We start from the raw sequence: 22,866 nt of genomic DNA, 5'->3' as shown, positions 1-22,866 counted from the left end.
TAAAGACATGAAAATTCCTCTGCTGTGTGCATTTTGTGCATCTACATAACTGTTGGCACAACTAGCTACTTCTCATCTAGGGATGAATGGTTTTCAGGATGATACACTATCTACCGGTTGTCTTTACTTGAGGCACTAGTTGATATCTGCTGGCTATATTCATTTTACACATACTGGGCCAGAACTTCCAATCCAGGAAAAAACTCTTCTCAGTGCAACACTGGAATAGGTGAGGCAAAGGCAGTTTTAAGACACCTTTATACTCTTTCAATCCTGGGCCAGCTCAGACCCAGGCAAGCCCTTTCATGAAAATTAGAACAGCTATTGCAATGCTGTAACTTATGCCTAGTTAGTCAAAATGCTGTTCTGGTAGTTGGAGATCACTGAAATAGAGGGATGCCCAGTGACCTGTGAATCTCCTGAGGTGGCATAGAACCAGCACACCTTTCATGGTGTATTTGAGCATTTATTTCTTATTTTCCTGTTCTGGATATGTTGGTGCAACCGTTAAAAGTCATATCGGATTATAGAGTTTTACAGCTAGTTAAAACTTGAGCTAGTTTCCTGCAAAAAGTGAGACAGGATTCTACTGTTAATCAGGTCTTAAAAAAAGAAAAATTAAATCAGGACTCGGTGAAAAAGTTTAGTAAAGCAAGTCCATTTATTGAGCCTCTAATAGGTCTGTTTAATTGCAACAAAAGTCACTTCGCAACACACAAAATAAATACAGGACACAATTATGATAAGGCTCCTTTCTATATGGATACTCTTGGGAGCATGGGTTAGAAAGACTAAAATCCCATGTAGTAGACAGACTGCATGCCTAAAGTCTGATTCCTAGAAAAGGTTTCTAGGACCGTCAAGCTACCCAAAAGGTTCCCTTAAAAGAAACATCTTAAGTACAACACTACATTTAGAAATTGAATGATCTATTGGAGGAAGAAGTAAGGCAGGAAGGTTTTGTATTTACACAAAGAGCATGCAATACAAGTCATCAAATGGACATTCACTTTACATTTAGAGTTTATACCATTAGCATGGGTGAGGAACTAAACTAGACAGTTCTCAATTTTAAAAAGGTTCTATGGTGCCTACCATAACTGGATCTTATAGCTGCAGACATCTGAAGGCTAAGGGCAACAACGAGGTATGGAAACTGTCCCAAAGTATGTTTGACAGATCATTTTAATATTGCACATTTCCATTCATTGAAGACAAGGGTTTAACTGAACGGAGACAGTTTGGCTTTTAGCCTCTCCATTCTTGTTGGAAGCAGACCGACCATTTCTTTACTGAGTTCTAGTTCCGTTTCTATGGCCTGGACAGCTTCTGGATGCTTCTCACAATAGTCTACTAGAAATGTGTAATATTCCAATGAGGTCTGCATATTCTCCAACTGTTTCTTGCCATCAGAAGTAATAAGCTTGCCATATAATCGTGCAATGTGAAATTTGGCCACCATTGCAGGGCGAAGAACATCATCCTCGAGTTTTTCAGGAAATATCTTATCTGGATTCCTCAAAGAATCTAAGAAGAGTTCATAGTACTTGACTGCTAACTGAGCCAGAGAATTAATTTTTTTTATGGTATGTGAGTCAAGTTCCTCTAGCCTGTTACCAATAGCTACCTTTAAATCCATCATCTCATAATAGGTGTCCGCTAATTCAAACTGAAGCTGCCTACTGATCAGCAGGTAATACTGTGGATTCAAATCCACGTACATGGGCTCCAGCATATCTATTCTACGCTTGTGCATCTTGCAGCGTCTCTCATAATCTTCTTCAAAGAAAGCAAGCACCTTAAACAAGGCACTGTGGTCCTGAACAATTTCAATATGGTCAGTAACATAGCCATCAAACTGAAAGAACTCTTTTGCTTCGTGAACATAATTCTGACCCACTAGGAAGACTTCTCTGGCTTCCTGAAAATCTAAAGGACATACACAGCTCACTTTCTCTTCTGTGGCTAATATAGAGTCACACAGATCACTAGTTCCAAAGAGAACAGCTTTCTTTCTGCCCTTCTCTTTTTCGTCTTCCTCTTTTTTCCTTTGGGCTTTAAGCTCTGATTGCCTGTCTGGATCCAACTCTCCGATGTTATCCTAAAAATGACAGAGCATGTTAGTTTAAAATGCATGTGGCTACAGAGAATAATATGCATTGAAGCTGCTTTTAATTACAGTCCTCAATGCAAACAGAAGTTTGCAGCAGCAAGACAAGAGAATGGGCATGCTAGCATATTAAAACTTATGCTCACTAAACAAAAATTATGATCTTACCTCTGTAGTGCATGAGATTTATTTACCATAGATATTTTAGAAGTATATCTCCACCCCACGGGGTTTTTGTATCCAGACAGACATTGGAGCTGGAGCCCTTTAAGGCCTCAATTCAAAGTACTTTCAGCACCTTCTTAATAGGCACTGTATATTGAATGCTTAAGTGCTGAATAAGGATCACATTGCCCACATGCTTACATTTCATCCTTGTCTGCAATACTATGGCCTGGTCTACACTGGGGAGGGGGAAGGGGGGGGAAATTGAGCTAAAATACGCAATTTCAGCTACAAGAGCAGCGTAGCTGAAGTCGACGTATCTTAGATTGAATTAAAAATACTTTGCGTCCTCGCGGCGCTGGATCGACGGCTGCGGCTCCCCATCGACTTTACTTCTGCCTCTCGCGCTGCTGGAGTTCAGCAGTCGATGTGATAAATCGATCCCCGATCATTCTCCCATCTACACTACACGCAATAAATCGATCCCCAATAGATCGATCGCTACCTGCCAATCCAGCAGGTAGTGCAGACATACAAAAAGTTGTGTCGCAAAAGTTATGTTGCTTTAATTAAAGCACTTTAAATAAAACCACTGTTGCATGTCCACACTAGCTTATGTCGGCAGAGCGCATTCACACTAACAGCTCTTGCATCGACAGAGAGCAGAGCACAGTGGGTAGCTATCCCACAGTACAATTGGCTGCACGGTGCTTTGGGAAGGGTCTGCAATGACTCATCGGGCAGGTACAGCATCACACAATACATGTTTCTCAATCCCATTGTTCCAGGGGCATCCTAGTAGATTGTCAGACACTTTTTCAACTGAAGTGTGTGGGGGGAGGGAGAGGAGAGTGGTGTGTCTGGGGCGGGAGAGACTGCAGGCTGACCGACCTATCTTGAGGCAGGTGGGGAGGAAGGGAGAAACACCTCTTCCACGTCAGCCCCCGGCTATGCTCGGCACAGTAGTCTCTCCTGAAGCAGCCCACTCTGCCTGCCTTGCGGTTCTGTGATTCCCTCTGAGTTCTCCCACAGCCTCCGCAGCTGCTGGGAGCAGCATCCTGAGCAGCTCTGTGAGCTCTACATGCTGAAGGAATGTCAAAGCAGCACAGCTGTCCCTTTCCCCCCATCCTTGCTCCCCAGCAGCAGTCTGCATGACAGGGTGTTCCTAGTGCAGGGCAGACAGAAGCATTCCACGTTAATGATTTGCTCTTTGTTCCCCAAAGGGAGCAGCACATGACTGCAGGCAGCAGAGATCAAAACACTGAGCAGAGCAGTCAGGGCAGGCATTGTGATATACTGGTGGAAGCCAGTTATGTGGACAAAACGAACAGCAGCGTCTACACTGTCTCTAACTCTGCCGCAAAAAGCTTTAGTCCTCTTGTTGAGGTGGTTTTGTTTTGTCGACAAAACACCAGAGTTTCGCCACCAAAAATAGCTTTTTAGTGTGTATGACCTCCCATTTTGTTGGCAAAAGGCAGCTTTTGCAAAAAAAAAAAAAAAAAAAAAAACCACACCCACCACCCACCTTTGTAGTGTAGACAAGGCCTCAAACAAATACTTGAGTGCTCTGCTGAATTAAAGCCTAAGAATGAGACTTGGTGGGCGAAGATCAGGGAGACTTGTAAAGTTGCTATGTTCCATTAATCAACCGGCAGGGCTAAGCAAAGAGCTTGTTTCTGATCCTGTCTCCATACTTATTAGTAACATAACAGCTTTATTCAAGAGTTAGCAGTTTTTAGAACACGTACAGCCTAGAGTTCAAATATTTGTCTTGATTACTGGTTGTGCAACTGTGTATCCTTAATGATTGGTAGTGAAGTTATTCATAAACAAAGTTTTTGTTGATTCTGTTCACAATTGTTTAAAAGTAATTGTTGATTACCTCAAGTGATTTCCGAGCACTCTGCAAAAGAGTCAAGCAGTACTTAATCCAACATCTTGCAATTTCAGCTTTTCTCTGTCGAAGATCCTGTTGGTCTTGTTCTGTTTCATCTGATAAATACACAAATAAAAGCAGTGAAGTATTCCAGGTCAAATGTTTTACATTAAAGAAAGAATGATCATTTATGTTGATCGGGATATTTTTCTGTCTTTCCCTTTAGTTTTAAGAGTGCAAAGGTTGTAATCCCTAACCCTAGCAGAGTCAGAAGATGGATTGCTATGGATCTATCAAGTATTGCCTTTAAAAATAGTTTAGATATGTAACGGGAAGACCACCTGGTCTTGGAGTTTTTCCAGAGCAAAATAAACAGATTTGTTTTCTGTTCTAAAGTGAGAGCCCATCTGCCCTTCGAAAACAAACAACTATAACAGCAAAGCTGCTCTCTAGCATGATTAACACACGGTTTGCTCTTGCAACAGCCCTAAGAATTATAGTGAAATAGAGTGTGTCAAATTGAGGAAGCAGAGTCCGTGGCCAATCCAAAGTATAGGAACAGGAAGACTTGCTAGCGCACAAACTTACGCTCTCCTCCTCTCCAAGTTCCCCACCACAATTTGCAACACTGTTGACGTCTGAATGGCGTCAAAGATTGAATGGACGTTAAAACTGAACTCTCCAATCACCTCTAGGGGAAGGAGACAAATTAGTGGGCCAGTGTGGGGAAGCTTCAACTGCTGACACGGCCATTCTTGTTCTCTGGATACAAAGGATGCTTCAGTCTCCACTGCCGTTAAGTTGGTACCTTTCACAGGCACTACATTCACACTTTGGTGGGGGGTGGGGGGCGGGAAAGAGTTGGAGAAGGAGAATTCTCAATAGCCTCAAAGTGACCTCCATTTATTCGTTAGTTTAAGAATCCCTGCACTGTACACAGTGGATGGTTTTGGCTTTGTTTTACTAAAACCAGAATTTAGATATGTTCCATTCACATGCTTGCTGGGGTCTGTTCTTTAAGCAGATGTTCTTATTAGCAAGTACTAAGGTGAAAAGAACAGGAGTACTTGTGGCACCTTAAAGACTAACAAATTTATTTTAGCATGAGCTTTCGGATGCATCCGAAGAAGTGTGCTGCAGCTCACGAAAGCTCATGCTAAAATAAATTTGTTAGTCTTTAAGGTGCCACAAGTACTCCTGTTCTTTTTGCGGATACAGACTAACACGGCTGCTACTCTGAAACCTGTTACTAAGGTGAACTAACTCTAGACCCTTACTGACCAATCCAACCTTTTCTCCTTTAAAAGAGATTTGATGAATTGCAGCCATTTCATATGCAGAAGTGTGACATATTACCGATTGATAAAGCTCCTAGCTTGAAAATCTGAGTGAGTGGAACTTATTCCCATGTTTTAGATCCCAGAATTTTCCATATGATGATTTTCATAGTACAGTGGCTCAGGATATATATATATAAAAAAAAAAAAAACTTAAAAAGGAAGGGAGGAGAAAGAATAAACATGAGGAATTTCCAGCATGCTGTAATAAATATAACTTTGCACTTCTATAGTATCTTCCATCCAATGATCTCAAGTCATCAGCCTCCTCATCTATGTGACAGAAGTATCATTATTCCTATTTAACAGATGAGAAACTGAGGCACTGGGCGGTTAAGCAACTTGCCCAGTCACGCAGGAAGATTTTGGCAGAGTTGGAAAGAGGACCCTTGTCTCTAAACTCTCAGTCCTGTACTGGAAGTAGAGACCATCACTGCCCATATACTTCTCTGTTATTACGTAATCGTGTTTATTATAGTGACTAAGGGACAGCCAAGAAAAGGGCCCCCACTGTGCTCGATACTGTACAAACACAGAGTAGACAACGGCCCCTGCCCTGAAGAGCATACAATCTAAATAAACCAGACAGACATAGGGTGGACTCCTTGTTGGGTTTTTTAGGGTGGAGGAAAGGGTCTGACACACAAGCAGAGTGAACAGCAGCAAACATGTTATAATAGTGGAACTATTTCTTTGAGGGGGAAGGTTTAGTTTGGAGGAGATAAGCAAGAAGGTAAGATGTCAAGTGTGGAATGAAGCTCAGGTGAAGAGACTGAGGGTGGGAGTCAATCAGCACAGAGCAGAGGAAGTCCAGTCACAACTGTAGAGTTCTCAATGTCCAAAGATCCCTTCTTTGGTTCCTACCAGATGGAGTTTCCTCTCTGCAACCCACAGGACAGTAGGAGAGATGCAGGCCCCAGAGTGTGAACGTGTGGCCTCCCCTGCACAATTCTAGGTACTGCAAGGTTCTGGGAAGGAAAGGTGGCTCTGGCTGGGTCCCATTTTACCCCTCCCCACCACAGTGCAGCAGTTCCAGCTTTGGCTGCTTCTACTACTGGCTAGAGTCTCTGGGTGGCTTCCCTGGTGAAAGCATACCACATTTCTGACCCCAATGTCACCCTAGTCATCCAGACAGTAATCACAATCAACACAATCAAGTGACCATGGCAATCTAGATGTGTGAATTCACAGATGTCAAATATTTCATATTTATTCTAAGATGTCTTGACAGACTTCTACGATTAGCACAACCCAGTTATTTCATCAAGTCTTGGGTTTCCTTATCTAAAATGGCTCTTGCACAGCCTGCCTCCTAAAAATGTAGTTAAATTGGCTAGATGAGATATAATAGGTGACTCTATATAGGTTTTTGTCCATTTTCAAGTTTCCAAAAAATGTCATAAGTGATGACATTTATACATTGTGCAACTCAGCTGACTGAACTCTGGTTAAAGAAAGCTTGGCTATGTTCCCTTCAGCTGTATTTTACCCCTGAACAATAATGCCAATTGGATTTAGGGGACTACATTCCAATTAGCTAGTTTTAAAGGATTCATGCTAACATTCATGCAGCAACAGCAGGTTAGGAGAATCCAAAAATGCAGCCCTTTTGAATGCTAGCACAATCTGCCATGAGTCTAAAGCTCCATTTATCTGAAGCTTTCAGTTGTCCAAGACTTTCAAACACCCAGGGCTGTGCTGCAGATGTGCAAACGAAAACTTACCGTTTTACAGGAAGTAATGGAGAGGTAGGATGTTTCAAGTAGCACAGCTATAGTCATGTGACCCTGACCCTCAGAAGTATGGCTGTCTCTTTAGGAGGGTACATTCTTTTCCACTTGATTTAAAAGTTGTTTATTTCATTACACCAATACAAAACTTCATAAGTACCATCTAATGAGATTGTATCATGTCAAGTGACAAATTGTGGGGTGTTTTACATGGAACTGCTTTTCTGCTGAAGTCTTCATTTTAAGCTTATTCTTAGGAAATGTCTTCTCACATCAGATTCATTTTAAGAGTTTTCATTTAGGGATTGCTCTAAACAGATTATACACTATTGTAAATGTGAGAGCCATAATTTAAAAAAAATAAATGAAAAAAATTTAAGGGTGAGAAATTTCCCTCCATACTCCTGAAAATATCTGGGTGGAGATGTTCACATTTTAGACCTGCCCCAGTGTTTTTTCCCCATCCTCCTGGCAATTTCTAACATCCATCAATTTTACAAAACACAGCCCACTAAAGTATCACCTGACTCTGGTGAAATTCCTGAATAAGCAGAAATAAGTATCTGACCTTTTCTCAAGGCGTTTATATGTACCAAATCTTAAGAACTGTTGTGCGTGCAACTTAAAATCTTGGTTTAATAGTAGTACTGGTATAAGGAAAGAATTAATTCTCTTAAAAGGAACTGGAACTACTATTACAGCTCTCAACTGATGAGCATAAGAGCATTTAACATCCATACTAACAATGCTTATTCAAAGCTACTTGATTGAAGCTAACTACCATTAAAACAAAAACCTTACTGTCCTCTGAAGAAGGAACCTGTCCAGCTTGGCTAAAGATGACATTGGCAGCTGCTAGACAGTGTCGAGACTCCATAAAGCATTGCTGTGGGGGAGAGAAAGAGCAGTGTTCCATCATAGGTACAAAACAGCCAATGAGCTGCTACTTTAGACTTAAACTAAGTCCCTCAATTTGCATAGTTAGGGCATGTGAAGATGGCAAAATTGCAGAATTGAGAGGTCCAGGGGCATTTTCCTTTGGACACTAGAAAAACATAGGTGTAATACTGTACAATTTAAAAGGAAAGATGATTTTACACATCTACTATGGAATATAGCACCTTCCCACCAAGTATCCCATCTCAACCAACAACCCCCACAGAGGTAGTCACTGCCTTTTATAGCAGGACTGAAGCACGAATATTATAAATTCTTTCCATGCTGCTCTGACCTATGCTACTGTCACTTCCTGAGGTCTGTGGTAAACACCGTGTTGTAAAGCATAACACAGCCCTGAGCTGAACATAAACTGAGTATACATTATGAGTCAGATTCTGATTCCCTTACTCACATTGAGTAATACTTTACTTGATGGTTAATTCCTTCAATTTATCTCCTCAAAAGGTACAGGAGTGACAAGTTACTACTGAAACTCTATCCTTAACTGAGTGGTATTGCAGAAGTCGCCAAAGCACCAAACTGTTTTACAGAACACATGAGAATTTGAGTTGTCGGGAGTATGAAAGGTCTCAAAAACAGAAGTACTTCACAAAGCAGTGAGTTGTTTAGTGACAGTGCAGAGACTTTAGAGGCAAACACAGCATCCATTATATGATTAGTTCTAGTGCTCTCTCAACCTTCAACAAATTTTGTGCACATGCTAAAATATCCAAGAACAATTAAGACTCAAACCTGAATTTTTTTGCTTTGGTTAGATAAAAACTAAGTACTAGTAGTAGGTAATTTAAAAATAATTATTTCCCCTTATGTGTTTCACCTTTAAAAAACCTCAAGCACCACATCACAAACCACCGTCATTATTATTAATAATTTGCACTACTGTGCCACCTTGTACTTTAGTTCTTAAGTTTACCCCCTGCTCACTTTCGGCAACATGCTACCATGGGAAATGGAACCACTGCACTCCCTTAAGACAGATGTTTGACATCTGAGGACTATTTGTGTGTTTAAAGGAGGGCATTTTAAAATCCAACAGGCGCCATATCACGATGAGCTTCTGAAACGGCAACTCAAACTTTGTAGTTACTTTTTATGATTGCAGATTAATAAGTCAGAACCATAGCAGAGAACATTTAAATGGTTACCTTAGTGAGATAATATTGTGACAAGGTAGCAGCATTCAGAGCCCATTCTACTGGATAGTAGCCGCTGTACTCAAGCTGTCGTTTAAGGGTGGTATGGCAATACTGGGCAGCCTTTTCAATCATTTCCAGGTGTTGGTAGACTTGGGCCAAATAATATAATGTATGGGTATAGGCCTTTTCAAATCTGGGAAGACAATTTGGGTCTTACTTTAGATTTATTTGTTTTTAAAAACAGCCATCACACACTCATTTCAAATGTATGCTCTAGTCAGCACCCACCTTTTTGATCTCTCTTGATCGGTAAGTTTTTCTTCTTCAGCCATGAAGTGTTCGTTGGAATCAAGGGGAGGGTTCCCATTCTGAAAAAGAATGAGCAGTATATCCAACACACAACCTATACCTTATTTGGTGATATTGTGCTCCCTCTGCTGGCTGCAGTGTGAAACACATTGCAAGACCATAAAGACCGGTGAGCATTTATTTGCAGTTTTTCAATCCCAAATTCAACATGAGACTGTTGATTTTCCACAGAACTTCTGAATGTTACATTTAATGTGATTTCCTGAAGTCCATGAGATGTTTTTAGAAAAAAGGCAAACAGTATGCCTCACTTTTTCTACTGTGTTATAAAACTGCTTTTCTCATATACAACTACTATGTATATTTTTTAGAATATTACATTGCGACAAACTAATTTACTCTGGATTCATACTGATCTCATGAAGTTATTAAATATGTCTACAAATATCAAATAAAGAATTCATTTATCAAGATACACTACCAGCACACATACACAAGTATCCTTCACAATATTTCCTGCAGTATAGGCATAGAAAATGCCTAGCAGGCCTTATCATGGAGGGCTGATCCTGCTAGCATTTACGCATGTGAGTAGCAGTCACACAGAAGTCAATGAACTACTTTGCGAGAGCAATGTCACTCATGTGTGAAAGCATAACATTGTCCCTGGAGGGATTACAGGTTCACTCCCCATGAACAATCTCTTGATCTAAGGCCAGCCCGCACACTGTTTTTGAAATGGTAAAACTATTTTGGCTAGGAATTTTTTTTTTTTTTAATCAAAATAGTTATACTGGTACAAGTCATTGTATGGAAGCACTTATACTGGAATAAGGCACCCTTATACCAATATATCTTGTTCCCCTTCCCATATGGGAAAAGCTACACTGGTCTAAAGCACCTTTATGCTGATAGTGTGTCCAAACTAGAGGAGGTTTATCACTTTATATTATAGCAGTATACTTAAAGCAGTACAGCACTTGTGTTTAGAGAAGCCTTATGGCTACACTTACAAATCTGCAGCGCTGGTCGTCCAGCTGTGCAGGACCAGTGCTGGTGTGTGGCCACACTCACAGCTACCAGCACTGGTGTGTGGCCACATTTGCAGTATTTGCAGCGCTGTTGGGAGTGATGCATTACGGGCAGCTATCCCAGCATTCAAGTGGCAGCAATGGTGCTTTTCAAAAGAGGGGGGTGGGGTGGGGCGTAGTGTGACAGGGAGCGGGGGGAGAGAGAGAGAGAGTGGATTTTTGGAGCCAACACTGTGTTAGCTTCTTGACTTGAAAAATCAGAACATGTTCCTGATCCCTTACCCTTAACTCTTAACTGCAAACAGCCTGCAGCCAACACAACTCCCTTTCTCCCCTCTGCCCCCGCTGTTTCTGTCAAGCAAACACTCACTCCCTGCCTGCCTCATTATCTCATTTGATTGTTCACAGATTGATCACAGCAAACAGGAGCTGTGTTTGTAGATAAACAGCTCCGGGATCAACGGAGTTCACAACAAAACAAAGAGAGGCTGCATAACAAAACAAAGAGAGTAATTTATAAAAGCATTCTGGGACACATCCTTATACCCTGGAGGCCAATCACAGCGCTGGTGTGTGGCCACACTTGATGACCAGCGCTGCAGCACCAGCGCTGGAATCCTTATTCCCCATGCTGAGTGAGGTGTACGGCCAGCGCTGCAGCCAGGGAGTTGCAGCGCTGGAAGTGCCCTGCAGGTGTGGCCACTTACTAATTGCAGCGCTGGTGGAAGCTTTCCAGCGCTGCAACTCGCCAGTGTAGCCATAGAAGCATGAGTCTCTACTGCTTAAGCTATAGCACATCAGCCTGTTAACATGGAGGCAACAGACTCAAAAATCTCTGTATGTGGTCTAGCCACTAGAAGGGAATAAAAGAACACACTGTTAGTTGGGTTACACGCTCCCTGGGGCCCAGGAAAGCTTGAGGTCCACAGCATATCAAATCCCCATATAGCATGCCATTTCTAACAAGTATCAGAGAGGTAGCCGTGTTAGTCTGGTTCTGTAAAAGCAGCAAAGAATCCTGTGGCACCTTATAGACTAACAGACGTTTTGCAGCATGAGCTTTCGTGGGTGAATGCCCACTTCGTCGGATGCAAGAGTGGAAATTTCCAGGGGCAAGTAAATATAAGCAAGCAAGAAGCAAGCTAGAGATAACGAGGTTAGATCAATCAGGGAGGATGAGGCCCTGTTCTAGCAGTTGAGGTGTGAAAACCAAGGGAGGAGAAACTGGTTCTGTAGTTGGCAAGCCATTCACAGTCTTTGTTTAATCCTAAACTGATGGTGTCAAATTTGCAAATGAACTGAAGCTCAGCAGTTTCTCTTCGAAGTCTGGTCCTAAAGTTTTTTTGCTGGAGGACGGCCACCTTAAGATCTGCTATTGTGTGGCCAGGGAGGTTGAAGTGTTCTCCTACAGGTTTTTGTATATTTTCTAACAAGGTGCAGTTCACAGCATTTGCTATTTCAGGTCCCTACTGTCATCTATACAAGGACAAGGAAGAGGCAAAGAGTGAAAGGATACCACACAAATCTAGCTGCATGACCACAGATAAAATGCAATTCATTTTAAAGAAAAACTCCATTGATGTATCAATTTCAGTTTATTAGGTTCAGAGAACAACAAAACATTCATTCCAAAGAGACACCATGCTTCCTGAAGAGACTGAACCAAAGAGGAAATCATCTCTCTTCCACCGGTTTTCAAAGGGGGAAGTCATAGCTTTGAGTACTGATTTAGATGGATTTAAACACATATTTAGTATGTGTGGGAAGTAAATGTAGTTCTGTTCTACATTAACTAGTTTTTGTTCACTCTCTTTATGGAGATGATTTCTGGGGTTTATGGTCCTGTATACAGCATCTTGCCATTGTGTCCGTTCCACCTTGCTGTAAGACAGCTGTCAGACACAGTTATAGCTAGCACAATTAGGCCAGACCCGTGCCAACACAGTTTATGGCACAACGTTGTCCGTCTGCATCTAACTTGCTTCATGGCTATGTATGTTCCTGCTTTTTATGAAAATTCTGTACACCTATCCAATAGTGCCTCAATTGCTGGTGGCATGGGCTGAGGACTGTGGATATTTTTCCAAGATGGCTTCCTCATGTCACTTACCATTCTGGAAGTTTTTGAGCATGCCAATATATTAGGCAGTCACGTGTTACATGACATTATGAGCATTTTCAACACTGGGGTCAGTTTAGTAGTGCAACTTGCTGTACTAGTGTACTTAGTAGTTTACAAGCTTATTGCTTGATCACTTCAAAAATGAACAGCAGATAAATGTTCCTATAATAACAGTACTTAGCTCTACATGGATTTTTCATCTCTCTCTCTCAAGGGAGGATAAATATCACTACCTTCCTGTTACAGGTGCGGAAACTGAAACACAGAGGCAAAAAGACTTACCCAAGGTCTCCACAGCTCAGTGGAAGAGCTGGAACTAGAACCCAAATCTCCAGATGCAAAGCTCAGTACCTTATTTGTTGGACCACATGGTCTCTGCCAAGCTAGGAGAATAATGTCAAAAGGCAGGAACTTCTGTAACAAGCTTTGTCTGTCTACATTCTCAAGACATGAGGCAGAGGGAATCTGGATCAAGCTCATGAGATTAACATAAAACAGGATTGACACATTCAAGTCATTCTGTTCTTTACACTTAGAATAAAACTGAAGATGTGGCCAGAATGGAACTCTCTCTGTGGCAATCCACCTCCCTTTGCCTTCTGGAGAGACTCTGCAGAGAAAGATGGATCAGCTCAGAGAAACACTCTTCATGAGAAGTGGGGTAGAGGCTGGGAGAGGGAGTAATATAGCTACCTTTTCCCCCCCACAAATGGGGGGGGGCGCACACAGCGCAACAGGCTTGTGCCTTTACCTGCTTCTTTATTAAAAGAACTCTGATATAGATTTATTTATTTATTTTCTGCTGGTCTTTAATTCAGGTTCTGTCTAGCCTGGAAAAGGATAATGATTGAAGAACTAATGAAGTGATATCACCACAAGAGTGCTAAAGCTAAATAACCCAGGAAAGGATTTTTAGAGTCAAATTTGTTTTTAATGCTTTTTTTTTGGTTACATTTGTTTAGTATCAATAACTAATTAACTTTTTTAAAATAAAAAGTATTTATTGAAGATTCCCACCAGTTCAGCTGAGGTGCAAGAGCTCATAATACGTTCCCTCAGAGACTCCCAAATTCTTCAGCAAACTCCAGGAGATGGTGATATTTCTGAAGTTTAAAAAATTACAGGACTACCTGCACTGGCTCTTTTCCCTTTCCGGTCTCCGAGTGCACCCTTCACACCACAGGCCTCGTACCTTTACCTATACTGGATGGAGTCCGATGACTCTCCCGCTCTTAGACCAGGCCCCAGGCTACAGTACCCTTTGAATCAACCGTGATAAGCGAGCAGGTCCAACTGGTCTCAGCACCTGTGGTTCTTCTCTTTGGGAGTCTGATCAGTGATGTAAATAGCAACCAAAGCATTGTTTATTTTGCTGTAGGAACAAAGCATTTTAAGACAGATGTGTGTAGAGTGTTATCTTACTTAAAAAGCCCTACCATCCTGTGACAGTGACCTAGGCAGGCCTAGCTTCTTCAGACATCCCAGCAGGGTTCTCATGTCTCTGTCTCACTCCTCTGAATAATTATTTCTCCTTGTGAGAGAGGGATCCCTTTTAATCCTGCCAGGTCTCCTTTGCTCTTGGGAGTTCCTGGGCTTTTTCCCTTATTGGCTAAAACTAGTTAAGCTGTCTGAAGCCAGGATACAGAATCTTAAAACTCCAATTCTGTCACAAGAAACTTGAAAGCTTTCAAACCATTTTTACACCTCATAAAGCAGCAAAAAGTGAATAAACTTTATTTAAAAAGTTCTTTGTATGTTATATTTACTATTTAAATCTCAGACCCTACCAATCAGGCAGTAAATCCACAACTGCACAAATCTTCTCAAATTTTAAATGCATGTTAAAACTAACCCCACAAAACAATCTTCCCAAACTATTATTCCATCTCAATTCAGTCTTTTCAGAGAAACATTGGAAGCGCTCCATGGAGTTAAATAAAAAGAAAAGAAAGACAGCAATCCAGTTTCTAACATTAGGGACAGAACCAACATATGCTTCAGGATCATGCTTATGGTCAAAAGCTTGAATTACTCCTGGGGTAATTCTGCCCTACTGCACATGGGGTCCTGACCTTCCATACCCAGATACTCCTGCCAAGCCTCACCCCATACACCCAGAACCCCTCCATCACTCCATACCTGAACCCCACCCCACTAAACCTTAACCCCTTCATCTGGAGGCCCTCGAACCCAGACTCCCTGCCTCCAGACCCCCATCCCTGCACCCTAGACCATCCCCCACTGAGCTCACTACATCTCTGCACCTGAAACCCCACCCCCAAGCCTGTGCATGCAGATCCCCCCACACCTAGACCCCCCACTGAACTGCCTGCACCCAGATTGTCCCACACAGAACCCTCTCACCACACATCTGGATGCCCCCACACTGAGCCCCTTCACACTTGAATCCTGCCTGGCTGAGCCTGCTGCCCCACACCTGGTGGGCCTAGCACAGAGGAGCAGGACCTCAGGGTGTTTCTGGGAGAGGTCCAGACCTTGTGCTGTGTCAGGATCGGGTACAGCCTCACCGCTGAGTTCGTATCCCGGGGGTGGGGAGGCTACAGAGTGATCTCCCAGCTTTGTGCAGCGAATGGTCTGTGCTCCCCACTGCCCTGCTGGAGCCTCCACATTTATTGACAAATAAAACTTGCAGAATTTTAATTATTTTGGCGCAGAATACCCTCAGGAGTATTGAATACAGGTAGTAATGCACACAGCATCAATGCCAGAAATGAGTGTCAGGTATTAACTAGGAGACATTTGAAAAAAAGTTCAGCCCTCACAAAGACAGAGGCCAAAAATTTATAAATGCTAAACTGTAATTGGAGGGATTTCCCCACCTCCCAATGCACTGAATTGCAGTGTACAACGGCAGCGCTTTAACATTGCTAGTGAAGACATGCCCTTAGATTGGTCATTAACAAGACTGCCTGAGACACACAAGAACCTTTCTGAAAGCTAAAATGCATGCAGCACTATAAACTGTCAGAGCAAATAGATGCAGACAGTTCAGAAGTATTTAAGATTAACACTTTTCCTTGTTAACTAAAAGGAATTATTTGAAGTCTCTCATGGCTTTGCAGTACTATCAGTATGAAGTTTAGTGGAAGCTAGATTCCACTTACTATCTGGTTTTAATTCTGGCTAAAAAAACTTCCAACATTGTATATTTTACTTATTTTAGTATTTAAGCAGAGTTCATTTGCTGATTATTAAACCAGCATTGAAACGATCATGAATCACAGATCTCAGTTCCTCATAGTGCTAGCAACACAACAGGTCTGACTACCAAAAGGAGGCCGCCAGACAACTCTCCAACACCAAATTCTACAGGCCACTTCCCTCAGATCCCACTGAGGAATACACTAAGAAACTGCACCATCTACTCAGGACACTCCCTACACCGGAACAAATCAACATACCCTTAGAGCCCCGACCAGGGCTATTCTATCTACTGCCCAAAATCCACAAACCTGGAAATCCTGGACGCCCCATCATCTCGGGCATTGGAACTCTCACTGAAGGACTGTCTGGATATGTGGACTCTCTACTCAGACCCTATGCCACCAGCACTCCCAGCTATCTCCGTGACACCACTGATTTCCTGAGGAAACTACAATGCATTGGTGACCTTCCAGAAAACACCATCCTGGCCACCATGGATGTAGAGGCTCTCTACACAAACATCCCACACGCTGATGGAATACAAGCTGTCAGGAACAGTATCCCTGATGATGCCACAGCACAACTGGTTGCTGAGCTCTGTGCCTTTATCCTCACACACAACTATTTCAAATTTGATGACAATATACATCTCCAGATCAGTGGCACCGCTATGGGCACCCGCATGGCCCCACAATATGCCAATATTTTTATGGCTGACCTGGAACAACGCTTCCTCAGCTCCCGTCCACTCACGCCCCTTCTCTACCTACGCTACATTGATGATATCTTCATCATCTGGACCCATGGGAAGGAGACTCTGGAAAAATTCCACCACGATTTCAACAGCTTCCACCCCACCATCAACCTCAGCCTGGACCAATCTACACGGGAGGTCCACTTCCTAGACACTACGGTGCAAATAATTGATGGTCACATTAACACCACCCTATACCGAAAACCTACCAACTGCTATGCCTACCTTCATGCCTCCAGCTTCCATCCCGGGCACACCACAAGATCCATTGTCTACAGCCAAGCACTGAGGTACAACCGCATCTGCTCTAACCCCACAGACAGAGACCAACACCTACAAAATCTCCACCAAGCATTCTCAAAACTACAGTACCCGCACGAGGAAATGAGGAAACAGATCAAGAGCCAGACGTGTACCCAGAAGCCTCCTACTGCAAGACAAACCCAAGAAAGAAACCAACAGGACTCCACTGGCCAGCACATACAGTCCCCAGCTAAAACCCCTCCAGCGCATCATCAGGGAACTACAACCCATCCTGGACAATGATCCCACACTTTCACAGGCCTTGGGTGGCAGGCCAGTCCTCACCCACAGACAACCTGCCAACCTGAAGCATATTCTCACCAGTAACTGCACACCGCACCATAGTAACTCTAACTCAGGAACCAATCCATGCAACAAACCTCGATGCCAACTCTGCCCACATATCTACACCAGCGACACCATCACAGGACTAACCAGATCAGCCACACCATCACCGGTTCATTCACCTGCACGTCCACCAATGTAATATATGCCATCATATGCCAGCAATGCCCCTCTGCTATGTACATCGGCCAAACTGGACAGTCTCTAAGGAAAAGGATAAATGGACACAAATCAGATATTAGGAATGGCAATATACAAAAACCTGTAGGAGAACACTTCAACCTCCCTGGCCACACAATAGCAGATCTTAAGGTGGCCATCCTGCAGCAAAAAAACTTCAGGACCAGACTTCAAAGAGAAACTGCTGAGCTCCAGTTCATCTGCAAATTTGACACCATCAGCTCAGGATTAAACAAAGACTGTGAATGGCTTGCCAACTACAGAACCAGTTTCTCCTCCCTTGGTTTTCACTCAACTGCTAGAACAGGGCCTCATCCTCCCTGATTGAACTAACCTCGTTATCTCTAGCTTGCTTCTTGCTTGCATATATAAACCTGCCCCTGGAAATTTCCACTACTTGCATCCGAAGAAGTGGGTATTCACCCACGAAAGCTCATGCTGCAAAAACGTCTGTTAGTCTATAAAGTGCCACAGGATTCTTTGCTGCTGCAACACACATTATGTCACTTTTCAGAAGCACAGTAGCTGCCAGCGGGAAGCTCAGAAATTCATGCCTCACGAAGATGTTTTTCAGAAAAAAATATTCATATGTATACAATATGTATACTTAATAAGAAATGCCTCTGCATGTGAAGGCTTAAAAATGATGTTCTTCTGCCAGATGCAGTCTTCACAACAAGGACCATCTTTTGCCATCTACAGCACTCAGCATAATCCCCAGTGCTGACTGGCATCTCTAGGTGCTGCCATAATACAAATAAATAATAGTGCAGTGCATGTATAAAATAAGCTCTGTTAACAGTACCTCTTTCATGTACTGATTATACAACGCTTCTGCAGATTCCAAGTAAGTCTGTGCTGTTTTAATTTCACCTCTTTCAGACCACAGGATACCCAAATTGTTCTATAAATGTAAAAGGAAGAAAGAAAGAAAAGTTATTTTCCAGTAGTACTCATTCCCAACAACAAAGTTCTCTAACCACAACCAAACTCCACCCCAACACACACAACCTATTTGAGTCAATGGGAGTTACATGCCTTTTTCGCCAAAGGCAGTATCTGGCCCATAGTTTTTACCTTGAATTGTTTAAAGATGCCTTATAACACTATAGCAAACATGAAAATAAAGACCCAAACATACATAAACATGTAATTTTCTGTATTTCTTCTTATTTCAGGTGTGTGTTTAAACAGATGCACGCTCTCTCTCATAGTTCTATTTCTGATTCACCCTGCAATTAAGTCATAGCATCAGTGTTGTCATAAAAATGACCAGGAAGTTAGAAATTCAGTATTATGACTTCAAAGCTGGATAAAATAGGATGAGAAGTTGAGCTAGGAAAGAGTAGATGATGTTTAAATAAGTATCTTCACTAATATACAAAGGTGGCAAGAAAAATTAAGAAGTGGAAGTTAAGGGATGGGTATTTTAGACCTAAAACATGATAATTCGCATGGCAACATTTCTTACAGTGCTTCTGGAGGCTCTCCAATTTCAAAGAGTTTCTCCAAGTGTATCATTAAGGATTAGCATTCACAAACATTCCAAGTTGGACACATACTAATTTAGTTTCTATATTTGCTCATTTGAAAAGGCAAGTCTTAATATATAACTAAAGAGGGGTAAAAGTGGAATTCTATCAAGTTGCCTCTGCAGCAGGCCCACTCAAGTAAGCCTTTGTTTTCTTTAGGAGCACCAGACTTGTGTGGTGCTCATGAAGAGAAACGCTGTGTCCATGGGACTTGATGTACAGCGTAACAGGCAAAATCAGACATCAATCATCTCCTCTGGCACTATACAGAAGAGCACAAATCAGAGACAGGGCCACAGGAATTGACCTGATAAAAGGAACTCTGTACCAGTGCTTACACAATAGAGGTCAGTACAAAGAAAGCATATAAAGCACTTCACAGAACTGGCCTTTTTTTTTGATTATTGCTTGTACTGCAGTATTTATGTTGCCTTCCTTTAAATGTTCAAGGTTTGTTACAGCCTGTGAGACTGAAGCCTAGGCGCAAAATCCCAGTTAGACACCATGATTTCTAGTTGTGTTATTTTGCATACATTGTCCAATGCTAGGAACAAGAGCATCATCTGGCAACAGAACTTCTAATAGCATTGGAAACAGCTCTGGATACAGCAAGAGAGAGGTCTGAAACAGCAGGAAAATGACAGTGTATCCAGAAGATAGCATTTGTCTGTTACAAACAAGCACCATTTACAAAAGTCAATTCAGAGGCAGAGCTGAATCCTTGGCCTAAGGCAACAAAAATTAAACTTTGGCATGATGTAAACTTGTATAGTTGCAACCCTTTTAATTACTGGTAGGACACTAACCCATTTTGAATGGTTTCTGAATAAGCCTGTAACTTTTAACTGACAGGTTTATAGTGTTGAGTATGAGCCCTACCCAAGTTGTCACACTGGAAGGCAGTGATCACACACAAATGCAACGTTGAAAATTTCAGGTAACCCACTTGACTATAAGTAGTCATTTTTTCTGACTGGTATGTAGAGTCTCTCCACTGTTCCCTATTATGGGGTGGCCAACCTGTGGCTCTGGAGCTGCACACAGCTCTTCAGAGGTTAATATGCGGCTCCTTACCTAGGCACCGATTCCAGGGCTGAAGCTATAGATGCTAACTTTCCAATGTGCTGGGGGTACTCACTGCTCAACCCCCTGCTCTGCCCCCACTCTACAAGACGTTTTTAAGGTCAGGCTTGACAAAGCCCTGACTGGGATGATTTAGTTGCAGCTTGGTCCTGCTTTGAGCAGGGGCTTGGACTAGATGACCTCCTGAGGTCCCTTCCAAACCTGAAAGTCTAATGATTCTATGATCTGTTCCCCAAACCCCTGTCCCTTCCCCAGAGCCTGCCATGCCCTCGGTCCTCCCCCCTCCCCCACATAGCCTCCTGCTCACGGGGAAACAGCTGATTGGAGGAGGTGGGGAGGCACTGGGGAGCGGATGAGGGGTTGATGATATATTACTGTGGCTCTTTGGCAACTGTACATTGGTAAATTCAGCTCCTTCTCAGACTCAGGTTGGCCACCCCCACCCTATTATAATAATTTTGCAAGGTTTCACAAGGAGACAGTTATTATTAGGTTGCCTGTTATGGTTAGATCAGCCAGCTGTCCTAAGGACATCTGAATAGTCGTTATGTTTAAGACTAAGTATGTTACTGCTTCTTTTAGGAGATGTAAAAATTGAGTGAAGACTGGAACATCTCCAAGAACATACATGTATTTGGTAACTATTCTGAAGGGAATATACAGAGGAGAATGAAATCATTGTAAGGAAATTAACAATATTTGCAAAACTCTACTCACTCGGAAAGGGTAATAGACCTACAGTATTATATTACCATAACGTTAAAGAGCAGGCAAACAGATTAATTGCAACCATAAATTCTCATCACAATTTTGCAATGCAACTTTACATTTTCAAAGCACTGTTTAAATATTAACTAGCATACCCCTAAGACTGCAGCATTTCAATAGCTCATATCGCCACTTACACTGCTTATGTCATCCTAAGCATCACAAATAAAACAGGCCCAGATCTGGCAAGGTTTATGGTGCTACGCTGCTTAAGGTCAGGAACACCTCAACTCTGCAAATGGGGTATCTGCCCAAACCTACCTCAAGTCCCAAATAGCACGATGCGCCATATCGATTGGAGACCCCCCCCTCCAGAATCACACTCCCACCACCCAGAGTCTAGAGCGAGTCCGCCCCCCGTTACCCAGAGGTGCTGGCCGCCGTCCACGGCGAGACAAGTCACCACAGTGGGACCCAGAGGGCAACTCAGTCAAACCCTCGCCCGCCAGCAGAGTCAAGCCAGGGCGCTGCCATCCGCCCACGGGCGCCCGCCCGCCCGCCCGCCCTGCGCCGCGGCAGAAGCCCCTCGGCTCGGCTCGTCCCGGGCGCCCAGGGCGGCGGCCGCTCCCTACCTGGGCCTGGATGTAGAGGGAGACGCAGTCGCGGGAGAGGCGGTGGCGCTCCAGCAGCCGGGTGCACTTCAGCAGGTGCTCCTCGCCGGCAGAGAGCTCCTCGGTCTCGGTGTGATTCACCCCCAGCTCGTACTCCACCACCGCCAGCCGCACGGCCCGCAGCGCCGCCGCCTCCCCCGCGGGGGCGCCCTCGGCCTCGGCCGCCTCCTCCGAGCCCAGCAGCTGCCGGATCTCCTCCAGCAGCTCCCGGGCGCCGTACTTGGAGCGGTAGGGCTCGTTCTCCGGGTCCTTCTTGGACTCCACGTTGGAGAGACTCAGCGAGCTGCGGAACTTCTCGCAGAGCGAGGCCCAGCCGGCGGGCGCTGCCATCTTCCTCGCCGGGCCCAGCGCCACCCGCAACTGCGACCCACCTCCAGCTCGGCTCGGCGTTTTAGAGCGGACACGTGACACCCAGCGACCAATCAGCACGCCAGGGGTGTCTGCCCTCTACTGTCATTGCGCGGTACCCCAACGCCCGGCTCGTACCACGCCCCCTCGCCTCGTTCTCAGAGCCGCCGGGGCTCGGTGCCCAACCTCTGCGCGCCTCGGGGGCAGCCTAGCAAAGTGCCACGTGCCAGGGACAGGTGACTAAATAGGTGCCAAAGAGGCCTGGATCGTCCCATTTCCACAACCCAGTTCTGCGCAAAACACGCCCATGAAGTGCTCTGGGGCACTGGCTCTTAACCTTGCCAGACTTCTCTAGGCGTCTGAGTCTCTCGTGTACTGAAGTTTTACTTCACTTAAAAAACTACTTGCTTACAAGCGCACACAAAAATAAAAGCGTGTCACACATACCCTTTTTGGGGGGGAAATGTGCTTACTGTCTCCTTTTTACCATATCATTTTAAAATCAATCAATTGGCATATATAGTTACAATTACATTTCAGTGTACAGTATAGCACAGTACAAACAACTAGTATGAAATGTTTAGTTTGTTTTGCCTTTGCTAGTGCTGTGCTGTTATGTAACCTGTTGTAAAACTAGACAAATATCTAGATGAGTTGATTTACTCCCAAACGATCTCTCCATACCCCTTGTTGAGAACCACCACTCTGGGGAAAGGCAGCTGCAGCACTTGCAGGAACACAGGATGTCTGTCAGGTGCCATTGTCCCAGGAATGAATTGCTAAGGAGTTCCCAGTACTGAGCATCTTCCTTTGCTAGTTGTAAGTTTCACAGAACTAGAAGAGAAGAAGTGCCCATTAACACTGCCTCCCTATTGTTTCTCTCTTAAACCCCAAAGGGCCCATAGGGAAATGCAAGAGCGCAGTCCATTTAAATAATTTTGTTCTGAGGTTCTTAGATGTGGTAATGACAGCCTACAGTTCAACAAGGCAAATATTTTTCT

The 22,866-nt window shown here is 43.5% G+C and overlaps 1 protein-coding gene across 1 annotated transcript; it reads right to left on the bottom strand.

The window, feature by feature from the left end:
• Positions 1–642: 642 nt before the first annotated feature.
• Positions 643–21,913, bottom strand: LOC123374553 (kinesin family binding protein). The gene is made up of 7 exons (XM_045024623.1): positions 21,479–21,913; positions 18,329–18,427; positions 9,603–9,682; positions 9,324–9,507; positions 8,020–8,104; positions 4,158–4,267; positions 643–2,101 (listed from the first exon to the last, which is right to left on the bottom strand). Exons 1-7 carry the CDS (start codon positions 21,845–21,847, stop codon positions 1,223–1,225), a joined length of 1,806 nt encoding a protein of 601 aa, XP_044880558.1. The 5' UTR covers positions 21,848–21,913; the 3' UTR covers positions 643–1,222.
• Between the last annotated feature and the right edge of the window lie 953 nt (positions 21,914–22,866).

Source organism: Mauremys mutica, chromosome 7 (assembly GCF_020497125.1).
Source record: "Mauremys mutica isolate MM-2020 ecotype Southern chromosome 7, ASM2049712v1, whole genome shotgun sequence".
In the NCBI taxonomy this organism is placed as follows: domain Eukaryota; kingdom Metazoa; phylum Chordata; order Testudines; family Geoemydidae; genus Mauremys; species Mauremys mutica.
This window is presented reverse-complemented; position numbering and strand designations above follow the sequence as displayed.

Bases quoted from the DNA above. Each gene is read 5' to 3' on its own strand.
- LOC123374553 (XM_045024623.1), bottom strand. From the start codon at position 21,847: ATGGCAGCGCCCGCCGGCTGGGCCTCGCTCTGCGAGAAGTTCCGCAGC. The intron at 18,428-21,478 runs GTAGGGAGCGGC...TTACATTTATAG, and splicing joins CCCTCTACATCCAGGCCCAG to AACAATTTGGGTATCCTGTG. The intron at 8,105-9,323 runs GTAACCATTTAA...TCTCCCCCACAG, and splicing joins CACAATATTATCTCACTAAG to CAATGCTTTATGGAGTCTCG.